This window comes from Acanthochromis polyacanthus, chromosome 18, assembly GCF_021347895.1.
Source record: "Acanthochromis polyacanthus isolate Apoly-LR-REF ecotype Palm Island chromosome 18, KAUST_Apoly_ChrSc, whole genome shotgun sequence".
Taxonomy (NCBI): Eukaryota; Metazoa; Chordata; class Actinopteri; family Pomacentridae; genus Acanthochromis; species Acanthochromis polyacanthus.
In genome coordinates this window covers 22,096,113-22,119,442 of record NC_067130.1, presented here as the reverse complement: position 1 = coordinate 22,119,442, position 23,330 = coordinate 22,096,113, and the positions used below count along the sequence as shown (strand labels likewise).

Sequence of the window (23,330 nt, the reverse complement as noted above, 5' to 3'; positions counted from 1 at the left end):
AATTTGCATGCCAAGTGTCCTGCCACAAATTGTGCTCTCCCTTTGTGACATGTGTGACAGTAAATGCAACCAAAGGATTGGGTGCTGAATAAAATTATACTACTGAATTTAAAAATTTTTAAAAAATGCCATGATCTCGATCCTTGAGTCTGGCTTTGGGACATCCCTAATTTTTGTTTCTTGTTTTGTATGTTTTGAAAACTTGGAGGTGTAAAGTAAAAGCTGTGAGAATGTAAAGACATCATTGCCATTCCTCAAGCACCCCTTAACTAGATGACATTCCAGTTTTACAACCAGACATGTCACAGCCACAAGCAAAGCTGCTCAAATGTTCTGCTGTTGGCTGCAAGAGTGACCGCCAGAGTCCTCATGCACTCGCAGCATCTGTAGAACTTACGATCAAGTGGATTCCTTTTATTTTTTGTGGCTACCATTATCTTTTATCAGATGTCTAAAAACCAGAGTTCTGTGGAAACTGTAACACTGAGGGACATTCAGAGATGGTAGAAAATTTAATCAGAAACCAGTAAACAATGACTGTGTCGGTTGGTGTGTTTTCATGTCATCTGCTTCACAACATTGGGAACCTGTTTAGAATGTCACCAGATAAATGTGAGTTTCAGCTGCAGTCAGGTGCAATAGCTTAGCTGCTTCATGAACAGCAGTACAGTGCAGAAACTGTGGCTTCTGGTCCTGTGTGTACATTTTTATTGTCATATTCTGTCATCACAAGCAACATTTTGTTTTGAAATGGATTTTCATCCTGATGCATAATTGAGGTTTTCAGTACACAATGAAACACATAATGTACACATACATAACACACGCATACGTTTCATGTTAGTCTGTTGGTATCCTCGCAACCTGTCTCCTCTTCATACATCCTCCTTTAAAAAGTGTTTTTATTGTTTGGCATTTAGGCCTGAATAAATTTATGTGACCAGTTATGTAGTGTGTTGTTCAATCTTGCCCAGCAAGAGAATCATTTAATGATTCCACTAAAAAGCTGATTTTAGCAAAATGTTCACACAAAAACATCAGAGACCAAATTCCCACAAAGAGATGAAAGAGCCCCCTCTAGAGACAAAAAAACGACCACAAAGACACAGAATCTCCATCAGAAGTCACAAAACAACTAACCCCCCCCCCCAAAAAAAATACAATAGTCATACAAAAGACACAAAACACAATTAAAGAGACACAAATTTTCACCAGAGACACAAAACCCTCGACAAAGGCCTCACTAAAGAGGCACATCAACTTCAAAAGATACAAATCCTCACAAATATAATCAAAATAACCATAAAAAGACACTAAATAACCTCAGAAAATTTCAAAATCCCAGAAAAGACAGAAAACAACCACGAAGACACAAAAGCACCACACAGCCAAATATATCTGGGGACTCCTTGATCTCACTTTTTCAGTGTACACAAACTATTGATATATTAAAGTAGATAATATTACATTGTGGTCCACCTAGTCCCTTCAGGATCACTTGACTGAACCTTAAGTGATGTTGATAAAAAAATTCAAAAGGAACATGTTGCCCTCTCGCGGTTTAATTCAAAACTACACAAAAGTAGTTGGTCTTAGTGAGGAACTATTAAAAAAGACTATATTAAAAATGTAATTACAACATAAACATGTAACAATAATCATCCAAGAACAGGAATGATCTTCAGTTGAAGTATATAGAAAATTTTCGATACTTTGGAATGCGTTAGCAGCATGCTTAAGTTAATAACTGGTTTCTAGCACAATATAATATTACTCGAAGTAGGTAGAAGAACATTTAAGTGTTTATCAATGTGCATTATTTATCAGCAAATTTAACTTCTCAGTGGAAGACATATTTTATGTTACTACAGCTGAGTTTTATTACTGTATATTGTCATAAACTGTCAGTTAATGCAGCAAACTTTAATTCTAGGTACCCACAGTAAGAGTCACTTACATTTGAAACACGTACATTTACTTTTAACTAAGTGATGATGTTTTAGAAACCAATTGTGGCTTTTTTTTATGGTCATTTTACATGACAGTCTATTCATTTAGCCTTTTCTGGTGGTTTTCTTTGTCACTGCAGCATGCTGTGGCCATTTTGCAAATTTTGAGGCAATTTGTGTCTTTGTGGTTCTTTTGTATTTTTAAAGAGATCGTCTCAGCTATTTTAATATCTTGTGTCTTTTTACAGTAGTTCTGTTTCTGAGTTAGTTTTCATGCTTGCGTCGTCTTTTTGCGTCTTGAGGTTGTTTTGTGTCTCTTTGGGGCACATTTACATCTCGTTGTAGTCAATTAAACACAAATATTTACAAAACTCCCAGTGATTCACTGTTTTTATACTACACATTTCCAACAAATCCATCTCAGCCCTGAATATTAACTTCACATCGACATTTCCGACAGCACCACAAGACGACACGCTGCTGGACAGAAGGAACGTGCTGCGTCATCACTGTGCGACACGTCAACACGCACTTCTGTGCAGGATGAGCTAACACTGTGTAACTCAGCAGTTAGTGACAACCAAACTTTTCAGATTGAATTTAGAGTCTTTACCTGCTATTTTCTGAGAAGTGCGACTGCTGTTGTTAATTGTAAAGTTTTATTTCAAGTCTTGTGAGTGTTGGGACTGAGACGGACCTGGCGGCTCTGGCATGTGTCTGAAACTGTGGACTCATTAAATCCCGTAGAATTCACCTGTGGTTTATTTTCACATTACAGACGGAGGCTCCTTTCAGAATGAATGAAGAAGGTATGCTGGCCCATGTATCGTTTTTCCTACCATGTTTTGTGTTCGGCAATATTAACCTCAGTCTGTCATCCTGTCTCCGTCAGAGCTGGTAGAGTATTTCAGGGATCAGATGAGGAAAGACCCGGACATGGCCTCTGCTGTGGCTGCGATCCGCACTCTGCTGGAGTTCCTCAAGAGAGACAAAGGTGGGCTTTAAACAGTTGTCATACCCTTCCTATAAAACCAGTATAGATATGCCAAGTCTATGTGAAGTGGAATTTACTCTAGACAAGGGGTAACATCTTGTCGATAGCGAAAAAGCAGTGAGAGTTTTTTGTAACTATTTTCTCAAATAAAATAGTCTTCCAGTCCCTGTTAACCCAGTCTAGACTTGAGAAGTCTAGGTAAAGTAGTATTTGATCCAGACCTCGTGTACTGTGGTGTACACTGAACAATACTGTGAAATTAACTGTCTTTTCACTAGTAAAGCAGTGTTTTAGACCGCCTTTATACCCTCCCTTTTACCCTGGTCTAGACCATAGACTGTATATAAAGATAGTCGAGACTTGACAAGTCCATGTTTAGCATTTTTTGATCTACACATGGTGTATTGCCATCTAGATGTGAAGAAATGCCAATTTGTTACTGTTTTCACAAAGACAGATGTTTTAAACAGTTTTTATATCTTCCCTCCATACCTAGTATAGATGTGACAACTTTAGGTAGTGGTTTTTGATGTAGACCGAGAATAATGTGGTCAAGATGTAAAAAAATGGGAAATTGTCATTTTTAAACTGTTTTTACAAAGTACATAGTCACACAAACAGTCTTTATATTCCCCCTAGTTAAGCTAGTCTAGGCCTACGAAGTCTAAGTTAAGTGATTTTTGATGTAGACGTGATATAATATGCAGATGTGAAACAAATTGGTGAAATTGCCCTTTTTACATTGTTTTCACCCACAAAATAGTCTTTTACACGGTCTTATACACTACCTGTTAATCTAGTATAGATGAGAAGTCTAAGCATAGTGAATTTTGATCTAGAAATGGTATAATGTGATCTAGATGTGGGAAAATAGCAGTGAAATTGCCCCTTTTTGCTCTTTTTACAAATAGAAAAACAACATGTTTAGCTTCTCTGGGATAATCAAGTCCGGATTTGACAAGTCTAAATGTAGGTGTTTATGATTCTGACCTGGTCTGAAGTGGGTCAAGCTTTGAGGAAGCATATGTGATGTTTTCAGTAGTCTGAAAGTGTGTTCTGAACAACTACTGAAACACAAGGGGGATGTGTTATGTTTGAATATTGGGGGAAATTCAGCATCATCTGCACATATTCCAACAAACTCTCTCTGCCACTTTAGGAGAGACCCTCCTGGGCCTGAGAGAGAGTCTGACATCAGCCACTACCTGTCTGACAGGAGTGGACTCCTCTGTGGCTGTCTCTTCAGGAGGGGAGCTCTTTTTGCGCTTCATTAGCCTCACATCACTGGAGCATCAGGTGAGAAAAGACAACTTCATGTTCAATATTCTGAGTGAGATGGTCAGTCTCCACCAGGTCTGCTGTGCAGATCAAAAAATGACTTATGCAGAACAGCTGATGCTGTTTTCCAAATAACTTTTTTGAAACATGAAAATCATACACCAATCAGCTACAACGTTAAACTACTGACAAGAGAATTACTTATCTGGTTACAATGGTTTTTGTGAGTGGATTGGCTATATTAGGCAGCAAGTTAGTGTAGCACAGTGGTATTGTTATTTAGCAGGTTACACCAGTATCTACTGCACCATAAGCAGCCTTACTACCATGACAAAATCTGGTTTTATTTAGAGGCTGGCTGTTATGACCCACCAATAGGGTCAGCAGAGTGTATCAAAAACAACCAGATGGTTTAGGTAAAGCAATTTATTGCTCAGTGACAAATTTAACATAAAACAAAGAAAAGCAAGACTGGTTGGTGTTGCTAAATCAAAGAACCAAACAAAACGACTGAACTCCTTTTGTGAAACTTAAACACAATAGCAACACCCACCACAAACATCAGAAACTAATACTGACTAATGCACAGAATTAACTAAATCAAACTGGTTCCTGAAAACTCACGTTTCCAACAAAACACAAATCACCACCCCTCAGTGGCTACGAAACACACACAAGACACAAGTAGCCAGTCAGCTGCTAACAGAGGTTTCAGTCTTCACCAAGGCTTTAGAACCTCTCACTGAATTGGCAGCTGACAACAGAAGCTTGACTTCCAGGTAGTCACATCTCAGTGGCTACAGAACACACAAAACACAAAGAGACACCAGGGTGAACTGGTCGTACTACATCCCAGGCACCCTGACTGAGAGTTTGGTTGTAGGATTTATTCTCTCCAGGTGTGATGACGGCTGTGACCAGTTGACTAAAGGTGGAGGGAACTGAGTGTTGGCCCAATCAGACCGGTCAGGAGGTGGCGAGAACAAAGGCTGCAGTGCAGGTCTTCAGCTCCAGACTCATTAGCTGAGATGACCGGCAGCTGGGGTTCTGGAGAGGCTCTCAAACCAGCCACAGCTGGGCCTACACAGACCATCTCCCCATACAAAGGCCTAAAAAATCCACCACAGAAAGAAGATGGCATACAATCACCTGTGGCTGTAACACTGGCTGATTGTGGATTTTTGTGACTGACAGCAATTTTCGGGAGTAAAAGAATCAGTTAGCAACTTACTTTGAACATAGCCATTGATTCTGCATCCCAGTCCGATCAGCTGCGATACATACTCTGCTACATGTGCTGCAGACAGTGCTGGGAATGTTGTAAACACTGGAGTCAGAACTGCTCTACTGGACAAACTATATATGTGATGACAGCATTTCTAAATGACCTCAAGCATCTTTTTATGTAATAGGTTGTAAAAAAAATGGCAAGAATCAAATCATTCCACACACATCAGTAATAGACCAAAATGAAAGAGATACTGATTGAGCTCTATTACCATTTAGGGCCATTTAAATATGTTAGATCAGTTTTTTAGCATATCACTAAAATGGATTCGTATTCTCAATTAGAATTAGATGCATGTCCACGTGGAGCAGTGTTTTAAGCAGCATTTTGTGCTTTTAAAAAAAAAAAAACATCAGAAAACTGAAATAAAAAAAACTCTCTGCAGGCAGAATATTTGTTTTAAGTCAACATCGTCCGTTCTGTGGCTGTAATATTTCCATAAAACTATTATTCTCATTTAAATCTTTCTTTTCAGTGTTTCTGTTTTTGGTTGTTAATGGCTAGAGAAACAAAGTCTGTCTCTGTTTAAGTCTTTGTTCTTCACCTCATCAGGATCTGTCTCGCTGTAAGAAGGTGATGGAGGAGAGAGGAGAACTGTTTCTGGAGAAGATTTCCATGTCCAGAGCAAAGGTTGCGAAGCTGTGTCACACCTTCATCAAAGACGGCGCTGTAAGTACACGCCACATCTTATTTCTTGCTCTTTACATGCAGTCGGTACACTGACTCGTTTTTCCTCTCTGGCAGAAAATCCTGACCCACTCGTATTCCAGAGTCGTCCTCAGAGTTCTGGAAAAAGCTGCCGGCGAGAAGAAGCGCTTCTCTGTCTATGTGACTGAATCGCAGCCTGATGCAGCTGGGTGAGTGTCTGTAAACTGCACTCTGCTTTTATTCTGAGGGACGAACACTTGTTCAGCTTGTTTGTTCTTTATTCAGGCGGCAGATGGCAGAAGCTCTGAGGGAACTCAAAGTTCCAGTAACAGTCGTCCTGGATGCAGCTGTGGGGTAAACATAGTTGTTGTCATCATTTTGTTTGAACACTTTGAACCTAAAACTCGACAGTCAGTTTGAAAGGGAAGTTATAGTGCACAGAGGACATTTCGGAGTTCTGTACTTGTAAATATGACTTTGGTGTTTCCATAGAGGAGCTCAGTGTGAGGAAGAACGTCCAAAAAACTGTTTGGAGTTAAAAGGACTAAGTGTCATCATTAGGAACCTGCATTAATCCCATATTTTTAAAAATATTTTGCAGGTATGTCCTGGAGAAAGTGGATCTAGTTATTGTTGGTGCAGAGGGAGTTGTGGAGAGTGGAGGGATCATCAATAAGGTAAATAAATACTCAGAGGCCTGTTCAACTTAGTCACACGTAGCCAGTTCATTCTGTCAAACAAAATGTTTAGCTTCACTCCACTATCATTCGTATAGGGAAAAAATGTTTTGGTGTGTTTGTGTATCTTTCATAAAGTGAGCTCACCATTAATAAATTGGATATGTAAAGTAGCAGCAGTATGATCAGGTTATAAGAAAGTAACCTTCATGACATTGGAAAAAAAAAAGATTTAAGTTCAACACACCTCACCAACACATTAGTTTTGCTTCGTGGTGCAACTGTCATGGTTTGATGACAAGTTTTCTCACCAGCCCAAATAACAACTGGGGAAACAAACAAAAGCTTATTTTAAACAAACACCCAAAACTTAATTGGTGATCCAGGCCCCTACATAACCCCCTAAACTTGCTTTGTGTTACAGGTAACGGATATGAGTTAGACATGATGTTTGTGATACAAAAAGAGGCCTCGATGTTTTGTTTTTATTCTTGCAGATCGGCACTTATCAGATGGCGCTGTGCTCCAAAGCTCACAACAAGCCCTTCTATGTTGTGGCAGAGAGTTTCAAATTCGTACGTCTGTATCCACTCAACCAACAAGACGTGCCAGATAAATTTAAGGTATGAATTTGTACTACAGACTGGATATAAAAGTAGGGCTGCAGGCAACCATTATTTCCATTGTCGACTATTTTCTTTGTAACATGCTAGAAACTTGTGAAAAGTGTTGATCAGCCAACCCAAAGATATTCAGTTTACTGTCATAGGAAGAACAGAACTGAAAACATTCACATACAAGAGGCTTGTTTTCTAAATAACTCAAATCAATTAACCAGTTCTCCAAATAGTTAATTTATTAGCGTAAAATTGCTTAATTGTTGCAGCTTTATATAAAAGGTGGATGTAGCGAGGGTGACATCACCCACTGGTTTGTGACCGGCTGTTTTGAAACCACATTTTAGTCCCAGAACGCTGTGATTGCACCTTGAACAGCAGTGACAAAAATAAATCCTGCTTTCAAAGAAAATCTTTTGCAAATACATACTAAATGGACATAGTATTAGTTGATACACTTATATAGAAGATATTTTTAGAAAAATTAAAAATTCTCTTGAAGGCAAGTCAAAAATAAACTGATGTCACACCTTCTAGAAAGACAACTTCTGCTATACATCACAGTTTGACTTGGTAATTAGTAAACACTTATTTTAGTTGATGTTTCTGTTGCATTTAATTTGAACTGCTAGCTCAAACTGCAGTCTCCAACTGCTTTGTAACTGATGCTAAGCAAATAAAACTCACTCCACAATTCTTTCAGATGGAATCTGAAAAATAAATGAATCGGTGGCTTATGCAACCTTAGCATACCCTTCTTTACAATCACTTTTTCTTTAAATGAAACCATAATTTACTAAATGGACACTACGCTGTATTGAAGAAGACTTGGCACTAGTGATTGAGACCGTAAACATATTGGGGAAAAGGTTAACTGTGGTAACAGATGAAGTGAGAATTAAGGTCATTTTTTATTATAGATTCTGTACAATTGGACTTCTTTTTGCAGCCAGATCAGTTACCCCCTGCTGGCTGTCAGAAATAATGCAGGTTTGAGACTTTACTTTTCAGACCTGGAGGCTACATCTATTTTAAATATCTAGTCTACACTTGACACTTTTTTTCCCCCCCAAACTTAGTCAGAGGATTGATCTGAAACGTATTGTCTTTGCCTTCACAGTACAAAGCAGACACCCTGAAGACTGTAGAGAACTTTTCAGAGGAGCATCCAGTGATCGATTACACCCCTCCCTCCCTCATCACCCTCCTCTTCACCGACCTGGGAGTCCTCACTCCGTCTGCCGTCAGTGATGAACTCATCAAACTTTATTTATAACCATCCTCCAATAAAAGCCCTTTTCAAAAGGTAGTCAAATGTCAAGAGATTTAATTGGTTTCCACTTGAATACAGCTGCTTTGTTATTGTTCATCTGTTTTGTGCTTTGATTTTGGTCCACTGGTTAGCTGTGTCTCAAAGTCCTCCTCACTGATTTGACCTTTCTTTAGTTTCTTGAGAAGGCGAGTGTCATTTAAAAGCTCCTTCATGTCTTCATCTTCCACATCAGAGCCCTGCAGAGAAACAGGTTAAAAGGAGCCATAAATACTAAAATCTAGTTGTGTGATGACTTTATCAGCAGCAGTTAATGAAAATACCTCGTCATGCTTCCTCTTGGCGTCCTTCTTTTTCCTGCGTTCCTTCTTGGTCTTCTGTTTGGACCAGGCTTTGTTCTTCTGAAAGTTCTTTTTGGGAAGGATCATCTTGTCTTTCTGCTCAGCCAGCATCTTCTGCCTCTGCTTCTCCCGGTTCTTGTCCTTGTAGCGAATGGTGTCTGTATCCACCGTCATCTCAGTGAAATCAGGAAAGGTTTTCCCCCTCAGTTCTGGCATCTTTGGCAGGCGAAGGAGTGCAAAGCCACGGGCCAAGGAGGCAAAGTCCAGATCTTAAAGAAAACATGGGACAAAATGTTAGAGGAGGGTTAAAGACATATCTGAGCATCAAAAGCTGCCTGGCGAGTTTGGGAGACATGTTTTTTAAAGAATTGCTGAAATTCCACTATTTATCAGTGCCAGACTATTTATCAGATTTGACTTTCCAATAATCCTCCAACTACTTATCTGTGGCTCTGTCTGGACACTTTGACAAATCTTTAAGAAGTTGCAAAAAACAAAAAGTATGCTCTATCCAGATTCTGAGAGAAACTAAATAATGCATTCCTCAGTGTAACCAGAAGCCATTAATGATTGAGCTGCAACCAGCAGTCACGTGACAGTTTGTTCAGAGACTTTTCAGGTGAACTGCAGGCTGTGTTTACATAGACACACTGGAGACATGCTGATTGCTGTTTTTTTTTTCAATTTCTGTAAAATAAAAAAATCGAATAAATTCATTGTTTTTCATGATTTATGTCATTAGAACTTTGTTTTATTTCATATAAGACAACTGGGTTAATCCATCTCAAATTAACTTCAAAGTTAGGTTTTGGACCTTTTTAGGTTTTATAATAGATGACAGTGGAAAGGAGAAGTGTGGGGGAAAGCATGTGAGAGACACCTGGTGCTTCCAGCACGGCTCGATATCTCTAACCAGACTCTTTTCCTCTGTTGTTCCCAAATGGTGGAACAAACTACCAAACTCTGTGCATTCTGCTGAGTCCCTTTCTACTTTTAAGAGACAATTGAAGACTCAATTGTTCAGAGAACACCTAGGCACTTAATCCGACTCCACCTTAAGGGTAGAATAAGTCAGGTGGCCCAAAACCTAGCATTTACTTAGCACTGACAAAGATGAAAAAAAGGGGGGGGGGGTTAGCAATTCTTCTGCAACTTGATGGCAACACCTTTGACCAATCGCACTTTTGCACTTACTACAGGTTTTTCCTTATGTCTGAATTCTTGCTTGTGTTGTACGTCGCTTTGGACAAAAGCGTCTGCTAAATGAAATTGTAGAATTGGAAAGACGCAGTAAATGGCTATGGGCTGGATTTGAACCCATGACCGCTGTGTCAGGACAATAGCTTCTGTTTATGGGCCGCCTGTTCAGCCAGTTGAGCTACTGGGGCACCCAAATTATCAACATTTTTTACACCAACTCCTATTTCACCATCTCTGAGTTGCCTGGAATGTTTATAGCATTAAACATTGGATTAGTTTTTATTTCACACATTGAAATATGACACTGAAAAATGAGCCAACAGTAAGTCAAAATGTGACAAGCACCCACAATAAGCTTTAAGTTCAAAGGGTTAAGTTCTCTTCTTTTTACCTTTGATTCTAAAGATGAGGCTGCATTCATGTTTGGCGTACGCCTGGACATAAGAGACAAAGGCCCTCATGCCTCTGTCAAACATGGCGCGGTCGGCCACAGCCATGGCTTTCACTTTGGGCAGCACGTCCACGACATCACTGATGGGGTTCATCTTCTGCAGCGGACACTGAAAAAGATGTTGGTAGCACACTTGTTTTACAGCAACATCAACCACAACTAGTTTCCTTTAAATTTTCCTCATAATTAAAAAATATCTGCTGCAACTTACAAAAATATTTCCAAGAAAAGTCTTTTACAATTTGATTTCTATTATAAGGGGTAAAGGAGAAAGAATTAGTTGCAATAATTATGTGAGTTTTTAAGGAGAACAAAGGAAAATATGCAGTTGAACAATACACACATGAATTTTGCCTTACATTTATAGACCTGTTGGGGAATCAGTAAATATCAATCTAACATGTCGCGCATTGGTTGAACAGCATTTTCCAGCTGCTTTTAAATTAATTTATTTTGGGCTTCAAACTAAAAAAAAAAAAGAAGAACAAAACAAAGGCCCCACTGGGCAATGTCACAGACTCGGCAGTTATACTACAAACATTTGTCTACATGATCTCATCAGTGAACTTGAAATAAATGTTTTTCCTTTGCCTGCCAGTTACCTGACTACTTTCTCCATTACAACTCAATTATAATAACAAGCAGATATTCTTATTATAAACATGTTGTATTTTCTGCAAGTATGTTTTGAATTTACAGTTAAATACCAGGTATTGTTTCCAGGAAAATATGAGGTATGTTTCCAGGATTTCCAGGCAAGGCACGGTTATTTGTACAGCACAATTCATGCACAAGGCAATTCAAGGTAGACATTAAGAAATGAGCATCATAGGATTAATACATAAACGTGCAGAGAGAAAACAGATTGAGCATCTAAGAGAAAGCCACAGTAAACAACATGGTTTCAGGCCTTTTCAGGAAGTTTGTTCCACAGGTAAGGAGCATAAAAGCTGAATGCTGCTTCACTATTTTTGGTTCTGTTCAGGGAACACACAGTAAACCGGTCCCTGATGACCTGAGTGGTCTGGACGCTTCATATGAAGCTATTAAGGCGAGACAACAAAACTTTGAACATTGACTCATTTATTCAGGCTCATAAGGCTAGCATGCAGAGAGCACTCAGTGTACTGTTCAACATAGTTCATCTCCAGAAAACATGAGCTTTTTTTTTGTTCCTTCATGACCAAACGGTTGAGTGTGAACGATTTCAATCAACCAGGATTGTGGCCAACAATCCTGTGTCTTTAAAGTACTCTTATCAAGCTATATTAGGATGGAAATAAAGAGCTAAGGGGGAATTTACAATAACAGTAGTAAAACCTCATGAATAAAACAGGACATGATAATTGTTTAGAAAACTTTTTTAAGTCATGTATTGACAGGTTTATGATATACATATAATAGCCTAGATTATAGACTGAAAATAATCACAATGTTAGATTTTGGACAACTACTTTGATTGTAAAATTTGGATCAATATATGCTTGTACTTTATTATCATATGTAAAATGATGGATTAACTATTTAGCAAGTACTATACCTTATCTGACAGTTATTCATCTGTGCTTTCACTCGCTGAGTGGAAATTATAATCTTCCCCAGCTCTAATTTTTACTAAGAGGTTTACTTCACTTGAATGCTAGTTTTTGCTCATTTCAGCGATCAGTTTCATTTTTAGAATCACATTTTGTCTTTCCACTGCATGAAATTTCCCTCTGTCAGTTTTGTGGGTCAGTTAAAGTAAAAAAACAAGAGCAACACCAAAAGTGAGTGATTTCACTGGATTCACCTTCTGGTTGATGGACAAGAAGTTGACGTAGGATTCCTCCATTGGCAACAGAAAGACGAGGGCATTGCCATAATTACCGATACGTGCTGTCCGTCCACATCGATGTACGAAGGCACTGAAACACACAAAAGAAGTAAACATCTAAAAGATGTGTTTTAACAAATGAAGACTCCATTTTGGTTGCGTTTCTGCTGCCACAAATGCTCACTAGAGCACTACTTCTTCCAGTTTGAGACAAAAATCCCTTTTTAAGAAATGAAACGATGCATGCTATATTTTTCAAAGGGGCTCAGTGGTTAGCAATGTCACCTTGCAGCTAGAAGAACTCTGTTTGCGTCCCGGTTTTCCTGGGATCTTTCTGCATGGAGTTTGCATGTTCTCCCTGTGCAGGTGTGGGTTTTCTCTGTGTACTCTGGCTTCCTCCCACAGTTCAAAACATGCTGAGGTAAATTGGTGATTCAAAATTGTCCATAGATGTGAACATGAGTGAGATTGTTTGTCTCTATATGTGGCCCTGTGATAGACTGGTGACCTGTCCAGGGTGTCTCCTGCCTTCACCATAAGTCAGCTGGAATAGACTCCAGCCCCCCAGGACCAATATGAGGATTGAGTGGTGTATAGATAGTGGATGGACGAATGGATGGATGTTTTTCCAAAAATGGCCAAAATTACAGTTATTGGTCAGAAAGTGTAAAAGCAAAAAGAGACACTGAATTTTCAGCCCTCGAACTTCTCATTTGTGACATGCGGTTCAGTTAGTAAAAAAACAAATCCAAGCTTAAAATTGTGATATTTTAGCAATCACTCTACATGTCTAATTTAAAAATTGACCATCTGCTCTAACTTGATTTTGTAAAAAAAAAAAAAAAAAAAAAAAAATCTGCACTCCTTAGTGCAACAATGAAACCATGTGACCAACAGTCACATGACAAAAATTCAGTGACTTTTCAGCTGAACTGCAGAGTGGAGACAAACATGGACACAAATTAAATAAGACAAGGAAAGCTCAGAGTGCAGTACTCTGCCAAGGCTGCTCAGTCATTGTATCATTTCCGACAGATGAAATCTTTTAAAAAAATTTGTGGTCAGCAACGGTGGATTTGACGTAGGATCACAATCAAGTGATCGCCAGCAGGCAGCTGATGGAATATTCACTTGTCGTCACAGTCCAAATCCGTTTGTCTGTTTTCGAGCAATGTTGCGAACAGACAGACAAACCAACGCCGGTCGCCACATAATTAGTAAAAACATCCATGATGTGTACTGTTTTTCCAGTATTGGTAGCGCCGGTGGGCTATTGGAAGATCATGTTGTACATGCTAATACCACCTTTACAGATTTTTTGCGTAACAGATAAAGACATGCAACTTTTTCCTCCTTTTTAAGATTAGTGGCCTTCTGTGTCATACTGCACAGAATAAATTTGAATTCTCTCTATTCTAGTCATGGTTGTGCTGCTTCCACAGAGGTGCACAACTTGATCTGCAGTGAAAAAAATTTAGCCCCAGTGGTTGTTTCCTCACCTGGCGCTGCTGGGAGGATCGTACTGCAGCACCCAGTTAACGTCAGGGATATCAATGCCTCTGGCCATGACGTCTGTACACACCAAGATCCCACTGCAGCACAACAAGATGTAGTGTATAAACAACACAGCCAGATTAACTGAACCACAAAATGACAACACAAAGTGATTTTTACCTTTTCAGGGTGCGAAAGTCAGCAAAGATGCTGTTGCGCTTGTTTTTCATCTTTCCGTGGATGCAGTGGACGGTGACCTTCTTGACCAACACCTCCAGAGCTCGACCATAGTACTCTACACATGCACAGGTGCTGGTAGTGAGATAGAAACAAATCACACCAGTCAGTAACTGCAGACTGAATCGCACTTTTGTCACTTAAACTCATGTGACTTGATCAGCATTTCCAAATAACCACCATTAGAAAAGTAAAAACTATGATGTTTCCTAGTTGCTGTTTTTTTAAAATAAAACCAGATAAAAACCCACCTGGCCAAGACGTCAGCAGCACACATCATAAAACAATTACGAGAAGGTGACAGTATAACTTAAAACATACAATTTTGAAGGTGCAAAAGTGTTCTACAATAAAAAAGTGCAGGAGCTGTAACACAAACAACAAACAACGATTTAAAATTTAAAAACACAAGTGCTGTCACCCTCACCCTGTCTATCCGTCAGGATAAAACGGAAAGTTCCAAGTGGAATAAATTCAGAGAGTTTGAGTTCAGCCTGTATTAAGAATTCCATGTCACAGCAAAGCTGAAATCTCTTTTTCTGAATTCAGTCCGTACACAAGGAGAAGGTAGAAAAAAGAGTAGTGCAGGAACATAAGGCATAGCAGCTGTTTGTTCTTTGTAATAAAGTGCACAAATAGGGAGGAATTAGGCCTAAAAGAGCCTTATAAATTAGAGTCAGTTAATGTGTTATGGCTCTATTATCTCTTTTACTACAGATAGAAGTTGTATGCTTTAGCAACACACAAAGACAGATTAAAACGTGGAATGTGACATAATAAAGTTTCTACCACATACCTAAAGAAGACCAGGTGCTTCTCGTGCTTGTGCTGCCTCAGAAAAGCTACCAGGTTGTTGAACTTGTCCTCTGATCTGCAAATCTGAAATGACAACACCAGAGTGTTTGTGTCGCCTCTACACTTAAATATGAGGCTGACCAAAACAACATCACTCCCACACTCACAGTGTAGTAGTTGGAGAGTCTGGAGGGAGTTTTCTGGGTGGCGGCAGTAGCAGCCAGGCCTTTCTCTTTGACCGTGATGCGTACAGGGTTCCTGAGGCCGGCCCTCACCAGCTTCTCCAGCTCCTGAGTCTGCGTGGCTGAAAACAGGCCTGTACGCCTCTGTTTGGGCAGGTAGCTCAGGATGGTGTTCAGACTGGACACACAAACACTCTGTTAGTGGTAATATGACTTTAATACACTTCAGACTCAGGATCTGGACAGCTGCATATGTTTTGCACTTCAAACTCAGCACACTAAGTTTGGAAATAAAGAACAGATATTACAATAACATTCTCAACCACAAAACCAAAAATGTCATAATTTTTCAGCCATAAACTGTATACACTGAAAGAATCATCAGATTTTTAACTTTAAGTTCACTGGCAAAATGAATCAAATCAAAAAAATTACCTCAAAATCTCTTTTTTAAAAAAAAATTGCGATAAAGAAAAGCACTCTGAGAGCGCAGTACTCTACCAAGGCTGCTCAGTCTTATGATTTCCGACGGATAAATCCCAATAAGTCCACAGCGGTCGAATTGTAGTAGAATCGAAATCATGTGATCGTCATCATGCAGCTGACATGGTGTTCACTTGTTGTCATAGTTACAGTGCCGCTGTGACGCTATTTAGCAATGATACAGAAATCTTTAACAAATCTGTGGATCCAGACTATAAGCTGCATCACTGCCAAAATCTAATCACGTGGTCCTTATGTCATTTCTGACCTTCCCTGAAAATTTCATCCAAATCCGTAAGTCCATTTTTGAGTAATGTTGCACACGGACAGACAGACAGATTCACAGATTAACAGACAAACGTATGCCAATCATCACATAACTCCGCCTAGGTTCTGCCTCCTTGGCTGAGTAAAAATAAACTACTCTTACCAGATTTAGTAAAAAACAGAAAGAGACAAGACACAAAAGTCAAGTATCTATAGTCCGTAGAACACATTTTTCCCCAGAACTTGTAACACCCGTGAGTACCTGCAGAAGGCTGTATGCGTTTATTAATATAATGAAATTCAAATTGAAATTCATTTTTCTCATGGCATTATAGGTGCCATTCTGTACTTCTAGCCATGGTTGTGCTGTGAAAACTGAGCCCACAGTGAGTGAATAGGTGACAGGAGTAAAACTATTTGGGGTTCAGACAGTTTAACATTTAGTTACCTAATGTCTAACTACTTTTGCACCGTTATCCTTGAGCACTGTGTTTTAAAAAGGTTGAACCTGTCACAGTTAGTAGTGTACATTTACTAAACTTAAAGCTCACATTTTAAATGCAGTATCGATTATTTTAATTTAACCTGAATGTGGTGAAAAACAGAGCCTGAAGAACATTAAAAAAAACAAGCTATTGTAAATAAGAATTTTTTAATAAGTAAATATTCATGTAGATGCTATACCTGGCCTCAAAGCCCATGTCGAGCAGTCTGTCAGCCTCGTCCAGCACCAGTACATCCAGACTCTTTACTGAGCTGGCCAGGTCCAGACCGTCAGACTTCCTCCTGAACATGTCCTCCAGACGGCCTGGTGTTGCAATCACAATGTTGGCCCTAAAAAACAAAGACGCACAAATGTAAGTCGGCAAGAAAGACAATAATTGTGTCTGTTTTCTCTTATTAACTATTTGACCGTGGAATAGCAGACTTTACTTAAACAGCAAGAGATAGTGAATCATATTGTTTATGTGCATATTTGCTTCAATCAAACTAAGTTACATTAGCCAAGTCCAGATATTGTGCAGACATAGACAACAAGTGTGATTAAATTCATTTTCTGCAGATGTTCTCCATTTTCTTCCTTTCAAATAAGAAACACCTATCATCTGAAGGCCCAGGGGCCTCATTTATAAAGCTTGCGTACGCACAAAACAAAGGTTGTGATTTATAAAAACAAACTTGGCGTGAGAATGTGCGCACCGGTTCGCCAACCTTGATTCTTGATGCTTGCTTACGCACAAAACAGGGCGTAAAATCACAAACTTTACGTAGAAAGTGGCGTACGCTGTGTTCGTTGTGATTTCTAAAACAAACTTGGCGTGAGAATGTGCGCACCGGTGCGCCAACTTTGATGCTTGCTTAAGCACATTTTGGAGACAGAGGGAACGGCAGTGCCGGAGGGTGAAGTGGCGAATTAAAACCAGACTGATCTCAAACCTTTATTGTTATCACATATTAGACTTGTAGAGCCGGATAATCATAAACCCTCATTGTTGTAGATGTTCATATAGTGCGTCATTCGGCCGACGACTGTATTTGCAGAACTATGTTCATATATCAACAGGGGCGGATTGAACGTTACTTCATTCGGTCGTTTGACCGAAGGGCCGGTCCACATCTGGGGCCGGTGCGGTGATCTTTATTAAATAATTTTGTTTACTAATCACCCGGCGCCGGTATGGCTCATCGGGGAAAGCAGAAGACCCATTTGCAGGGGTGGTCTCCGACGCAGTGGCCCGGCTTCGATTCCTGCCCGCGGCACTTTTATGTATGTCTTTCCCCTACTCTTCTCCCCATTTCCTGTCACTCTTCACTGCAACTATCACAGTAAAAAGGCAAAAAAAAAAAAGTAAAGACTTTTGTTTATTTATCCATATGCGGCCGAATGGGATGAGCGTCCAAACATTAATCAGCCCTGTACAGGCACGCAGGCACACATGCTTCACACCACAACCCCCGAGTGAAAATGAATGTGTCTATGTGAACCGAAAAAATGTACATTCAATCAGTTTACAAATTATTTGTACATCGGACATGATCATAACAAATTTAGTGGCAGGGTGGCCTGGGTCAACACATGATTCATTCATCCTGACGCACAGCAGTGAAAAGACTGCCGGCCGGCGCTGCGTGAAATGCCGTGGATCAGCAGCTTATTTATATACAGATACATTCATGAGTTACTTTGCATTGACCATTCATGGTAAAATGTGGGTGTGTTGTGGGCGGAATGTGAGGTGGATCCACCTGTGCAATCTTCCAGCTGGTGTCTGATTTATCAAGAAATTGCATGCAGCTGTGCTTACGCAAAGTTTTATAAATCAGGAGTGAAGGGCATACGCCCTTTTCGTATTATAGGCGTACGCAAACTTTAGTATGAATCCTACGCAATGTTTTATAAATGAGGCCCCAGGTACTTTTGGGTATCCAACAAGAACCTGCTTGTATATGAACCAATTTCATTTTGTGAAAGAGCTCAAAAAAGCTCCAGAATGACACCATTAAATACCATTGTCATGTCTAGTTTTGATTGTTTTACTGTCTAGCTTTATTGTGCTCTATGTTTGGGTTAGGGCTACGTCATTATCAGCTTTTCCCTCCTCCATCTATGAAGCACTTTGAACTAAGTTGTTTAAAAGCTGCTACACAAATAACATTTTCATTGATAGGTTTGACTGACATACCCCTGATCCTTGAACTTCTCCACATCTTCTATTGGGTTGCTGCCACCAATGAGCAAAATCTGCCTGAAACACACAAATGTAGAAAACACAAAAACAGATGAACAGGTTTATGAGAAATGATGCCATTTCCAACACTGACACAACTGTGGTTTTTAGATGGCTGTACAGTGGCTCGATTGTTAGAACTTTCGCCTTGCAGCAAGATCCCCGGTTTGCATCCCAGCCTTCCCGGCGTCGAGTTTGCATGTTCTCCCTCCAGTTACTCCAGATTTCTCCCACAGTCCAAAAACATGCTGAGGTTAACTGGTAATTCTAAACTGTCCGTACGTGTGAATGTGAGTGTGATTGTTTGTCTCTATATGTAGCCCTGTGATAGACTGGTGTCCCCTGCCTTCACTCTCAGTCAGCTGGGATAGACTCCAGCCCATGTGACCATAATGAGGATTAAGCGGTGTATAGATGACGGACTAAAGCTGAGAGGTAATGTTGGTTTTGCCATTATACTAAATGGCCGTTATTAGGTAAGCAGCAGATCATTTCAGCTCAAAAACAAGAACATACCCTGCAAGTGACCTTCTACTTACGTAAACTGGGGAAATTTCTGAATAAACTGCTCCATTACTTCACTGATCTGGAGGGCCAGTTCTCTGGTGGGAGTCACCACCAAGGCACCAACCTGCAGAGAACACCATTAAACGCGTTTTCAAGGCTTCATTTTTATGAGACGTTATCATTAAGCTTTGGATTTTTCCAACTCTGCGTGTTAGACAGCAACACTCCAGCATCCAGGAAAGAGCCTCCATCCTCACCTGCATCTTCTTTAGTTTCTCTTCTCGGTTCAGGAGCAGTTCTATAATAGGAATGACGAAGGCCAGTGTCTTTCCACTCCCAGTCACCTACAGTGAAATGAGTCAGATAACCACTCTGTACATCTTGACATTAAGAGAACAGCAGGCCTCAGAGAACGGTACTACTTAGAGAGCTTTGCTACTGAAAAATATGTCTTTTTAAATCTAAATTTCTGATTTAAAAATAATAATAATCGTGAGGTTTCCAGGCAGATTCCAGACTTTTTTGGTCACTCAGTCAACTGGACACACTGTAGGTCTGAAATATGTCCTACATCATGTCCTTACTGAGTTCAACAAATTAACTAGAAGTTCTGGTTAACTGGTTAAACACTTACCGCCTCAGCAGCCACATCTTTGTTGCTCATAAACAGCGGAATACAGGCGGACTATAGAGAGAACAACATGAGATCAGAAGGCGTGTTTACAGCACAGAGTAGACAAGCTGTTTTAAAGTTAGGGCTCACCTGTACAGGTGTCATGTGCGTGAACTTGAGCTCATCGAGCGTTTCGAGAATCTTCTCGTTGAGTTTAACCGGTAAACGGTCCCACGTCCCGTCTGTCGTGTTGGCCATCCTGCAGAGAAAGCATGAAACACAGCATACAACTAAAGGTGTTAGCTGGCTGGTAGCTAACCAACTGCACGCTGCTCTTATTTCCCTGTGCGCTGATGTTTACAGTCCGGGTGGGAACTGAAGCGCTACTGCCCCAAGTATGGTTCCGCATCACCATGTTATTTAGATTTTAGCTTTTATTCAACGTCATTTCCTTTGTTTTACAGAGATCGCATTGGTTGCTGCCGCTTAAGAAATTCGGCCGCCAAAAAAAGAGAGAAAGAAATACGGCCGCCATCTTGGACTGGTCATCGTACTTACAGTTAAGCCGCAGAAAGAAGAAGATGCCAGAGCACTGTGCCGCATATTCATGTTCAAATCGGCGGACCGTCGAAACCAGGGCACGAGGGATTACTTTTCACAAGTAAGATTGAACATTACTATTGGTTGTATTTTGTGAATTTTATATTACTGTACTGTATTTATGCCCACCAGCGAAATCGTGGCCAGCTAGCTAGGCTTTGTTTAGTGGCGGTGTTGACCCGTCTGTGAACTGAGACTTTATAAGTCATATTCCATAACACTGACTTAGATTACTACTGACACAGGAATGCTAAAACAAATATTACTGGTATAACATTGACCAGCGAATTTTACACTGGTGGCACAGACTGTATTATTCACATGTAATTCACCCTAACAACAGTAAGCTACGTCTAATGTCTCATACCCACCCACTTACTTAAAAATACAGACAACTGAACATCTGACTGTAGAATAGTTTGCAAACAAGGTTATTCACAGTTCTAAGAAGTTTTGGTTCATTATCAACAGATATGCATCAAAATAGGAGTTTTGTTGAAGTCAGGTTGTAAGAAATTCGAAGGAAGAAAACAAGCTTGACCTCTTTTGTAATATGTTTTTGTATAGACTCTCCCAAATCTTCCGTTTTCATTTTGAAGGTTTCCCAAAGACAAAGCTATGAGGAAGAAGTGGGAGGTGGCTTTGAGGAGGGAAGGATTCACTGCAAGTGATTCTTCAGTGCTTTGCTGTGGACATTTTAAGCAGGGCGATTTTGATATGACAGGTCAGATTGTCCGACTCAGAGATGGTGTTATTCCATCCATCTTCAGCTTCCCAGCTCACCTCCAAAAAGTAGGTGTAGCATCATAAGGCTATTAGCATTCATAAATGTAAATATTATATTATCAATCACAAAGCAGGGTGAGATACTTAGCCCTGTATATTCTTTTTCATTTTAGCCGGTAAAGAGCAGGAGTACAATTACCTCCAGAAGAGCTGAAGAGAGCCTGTCCGTGGCCTCTCAGGATGATCCAAAAACTGGAACCTCAAACCCACAACCTCAACCTAATGATGTGAGTATTATTTCTACTGTAAACATCATATCATAATGGACCTGGACATATTCAAATCTCACTTGTTTTCTGCCACTCATATTAAACAGACTCATACATCAACCCATTCACACACAATTGAAGACATGTTGAACATGCATTCCTGACTCTCTCTCTCTCTCTCTCTCTCTCACTCACTCACTCACTCACTCACTCACTCACTCACTCACTCACTCACTCACTCACTCACTCACTCACTCACTCACACACACACACACACACACACACACACACACACACACACACACACACACTGCTTGCAGGCGCTTTGACAGGTGATGACTATAAGAAAGAATGTGAGCCATCAACCTAGTGGTGTCAAAGTGATGTGTGTGAAGTGAAACATCACTCAAACCATGTTCATCCCTCTCTCTAGGATCATGGCTATGCTTTGCCTGCTTCTCCTACCGCTCTTAAGATCAGACTCAATGAAGCCCTAGCAAGAGTGGAAAGTCTGGAGCGAGAGAAGAAAAACGCCATGGCCAGAGAAAAGAGGGCAAAGACCACAGTAGAGAGTCTTTTGGGGGATTTGATGGAAAAAAGTAAAAAGGATTTGTAGTCCGGCAGACTCTACGAAAGCTGTCCTGTGATGTGTGCTGTGCAAGCTTGGTCAGAGATGATGTACCATCATCATTTGACGAGAGCTACCATCTTCTAGCTCTGGAAAACAATGGCGGCCTACTGATTCCATCACAAGGCACAGTGAAGGTTTGATTTTATAATCTTGTTTATTTATTTATGTTGTATGTTAAAGTTGCTTTGTTCTTTGTTATTTTCTCTGGACTGTAAAGTGTCTTTTAGCACTGTGTAAAGTGCTATGTAAATATAATGTATTATTATAATATTAATAACAATTATTATTATTATTATAAGGTGCTGAGAGTTGCAGAGAAGGTGATTCACCAGGCTTCAACAAAGCAAGCTCCAAAGGTGTCAACAGTCACACACATCGTCCGGGAGGAGATTGGAATGGAGGATGTTTTTCTGCTTGGGGAACACATTGAAGAAGCACAGTTTGGTATCGACAACCATCATTCCAGCTTGTTGTCCTTGGTTGTGTCTGTGTTTCTCAAGATAAGGCTGCACCATATTGCCAAACTTGCCTCTCTTGACCTGCAGAAAGGGAGCACGAGAAAGAAGCTCTGCAAAACAGTCCTCTTTCAGGGATTTTAGCTGTAAAATATTCATGAGCAAGTTTGTACATGTGTGAATATGGTTTGGGGCAGGGATGTCATGTTCTTGTTTTAACTTGAGAATTTACATGTACATTACATTTTATTCTCTCTGCTTTGCACAGCCTTGGAACTCTGGCTCTCTGACCTGATATGAAGTATATTAATACTCTATGTGATTTATATATATATATATTTATTATCATTTTCTGATCTATAACTTTTTTAATATATATGTATGAATTATATTGATACTCTGATTTATATAATAATTTTCTCTGATGTATTGATTATATTGATACTCCATGTATCAGAATATTCTATTACTCTTAATGCAGCTGTGAATATTAAAATACACCGAACCTTTTGTCTTGTATCATAGCTACATGTATGATCTCTGCAGCAAAAAAAAAAAAAACGCGTGAAAATCAGTTTAATATTCAGAGTTAGGATGGATTAAATGCACTGCCAAACAGCGCTGAGTGGAGCAGGTGACCGCTCCAAGATGGCGGCCCCACAGCTCGTCAGCGCCAATAGGCAGTCGCGGTCGATGTGGCGTCTACTCTTTATAAGTCTATGGAGGTTATCTTTTTGAAAATGTTGTCTCTAAAAAACTACATATTTAAGTGTTATTTCATATAAATTTGAATGTAATTTGACAAAGCATGAAAAA

At 39.8% G+C, this 23,330-nt stretch overlaps 3 protein-coding genes across 3 annotated transcripts; 2 read left to right on the top strand and 1 right to left on the bottom strand.

The window, feature by feature from the left end:
• The first annotated feature begins 2,456 nt into the window (after positions 1-2,456).
• eif2b1 (eukaryotic translation initiation factor 2B, subunit 1 alpha) lies at positions 2,457-8,760 on the top strand. Its single transcript, XM_022206761.2, has 9 exons — positions 2,457-2,758; positions 2,842-2,943; positions 4,103-4,239; positions 6,062-6,178; positions 6,254-6,366; positions 6,443-6,511; positions 6,759-6,834; positions 7,332-7,457; positions 8,572-8,760. The coding sequence occupies exons 1-9, from the start codon at positions 2,746-2,748 to the stop codon at positions 8,725-8,727; spliced, it is 909 nt and encodes a 302-aa protein (XP_022062453.1). The 5' UTR covers positions 2,457-2,745; the 3' UTR covers positions 8,728-8,760.
• Position 8,761: 1 nt separating this feature from the next.
• Positions 8,762-20,181, bottom strand: ddx55 (DEAD (Asp-Glu-Ala-Asp) box polypeptide 55). Its single transcript, XM_022206760.2, has 14 exons — positions 19,984-20,181; positions 19,855-19,905; positions 19,478-19,564; positions 19,253-19,344; positions 18,669-18,731; positions 16,669-16,818; positions 15,220-15,412; positions 15,054-15,136; positions 14,201-14,332; positions 14,026-14,118; positions 12,503-12,617; positions 10,654-10,822; positions 9,045-9,331; positions 8,762-8,960 (listed from the first exon to the last, which is right to left on the bottom strand). The coding sequence occupies exons 1-14, from the start codon at positions 20,089-20,091 to the stop codon at positions 8,811-8,813; spliced, it is 1,773 nt and encodes a 590-aa protein (XP_022062452.1). The 5' UTR covers positions 20,092-20,181; the 3' UTR covers positions 8,762-8,810.
• Positions 20,182-20,321: 140 nt separating this feature from the next.
• On the top strand, positions 20,322-23,024 carry LOC110959791 (THAP domain-containing protein 6-like). Its single transcript, XM_022206770.2, has 5 exons — positions 20,322-20,494; positions 21,033-21,225; positions 21,333-21,446; positions 21,862-22,193; positions 22,359-23,024. Exons 1-4 carry the CDS (start codon positions 20,415-20,417, stop codon positions 22,042-22,044), a joined length of 570 nt encoding a protein of 189 aa, XP_022062462.2. The 5' UTR covers positions 20,322-20,414; the 3' UTR covers positions 22,045-22,193; positions 22,359-23,024.
• Positions 23,025-23,330: the final 306 nt, after the last annotated feature.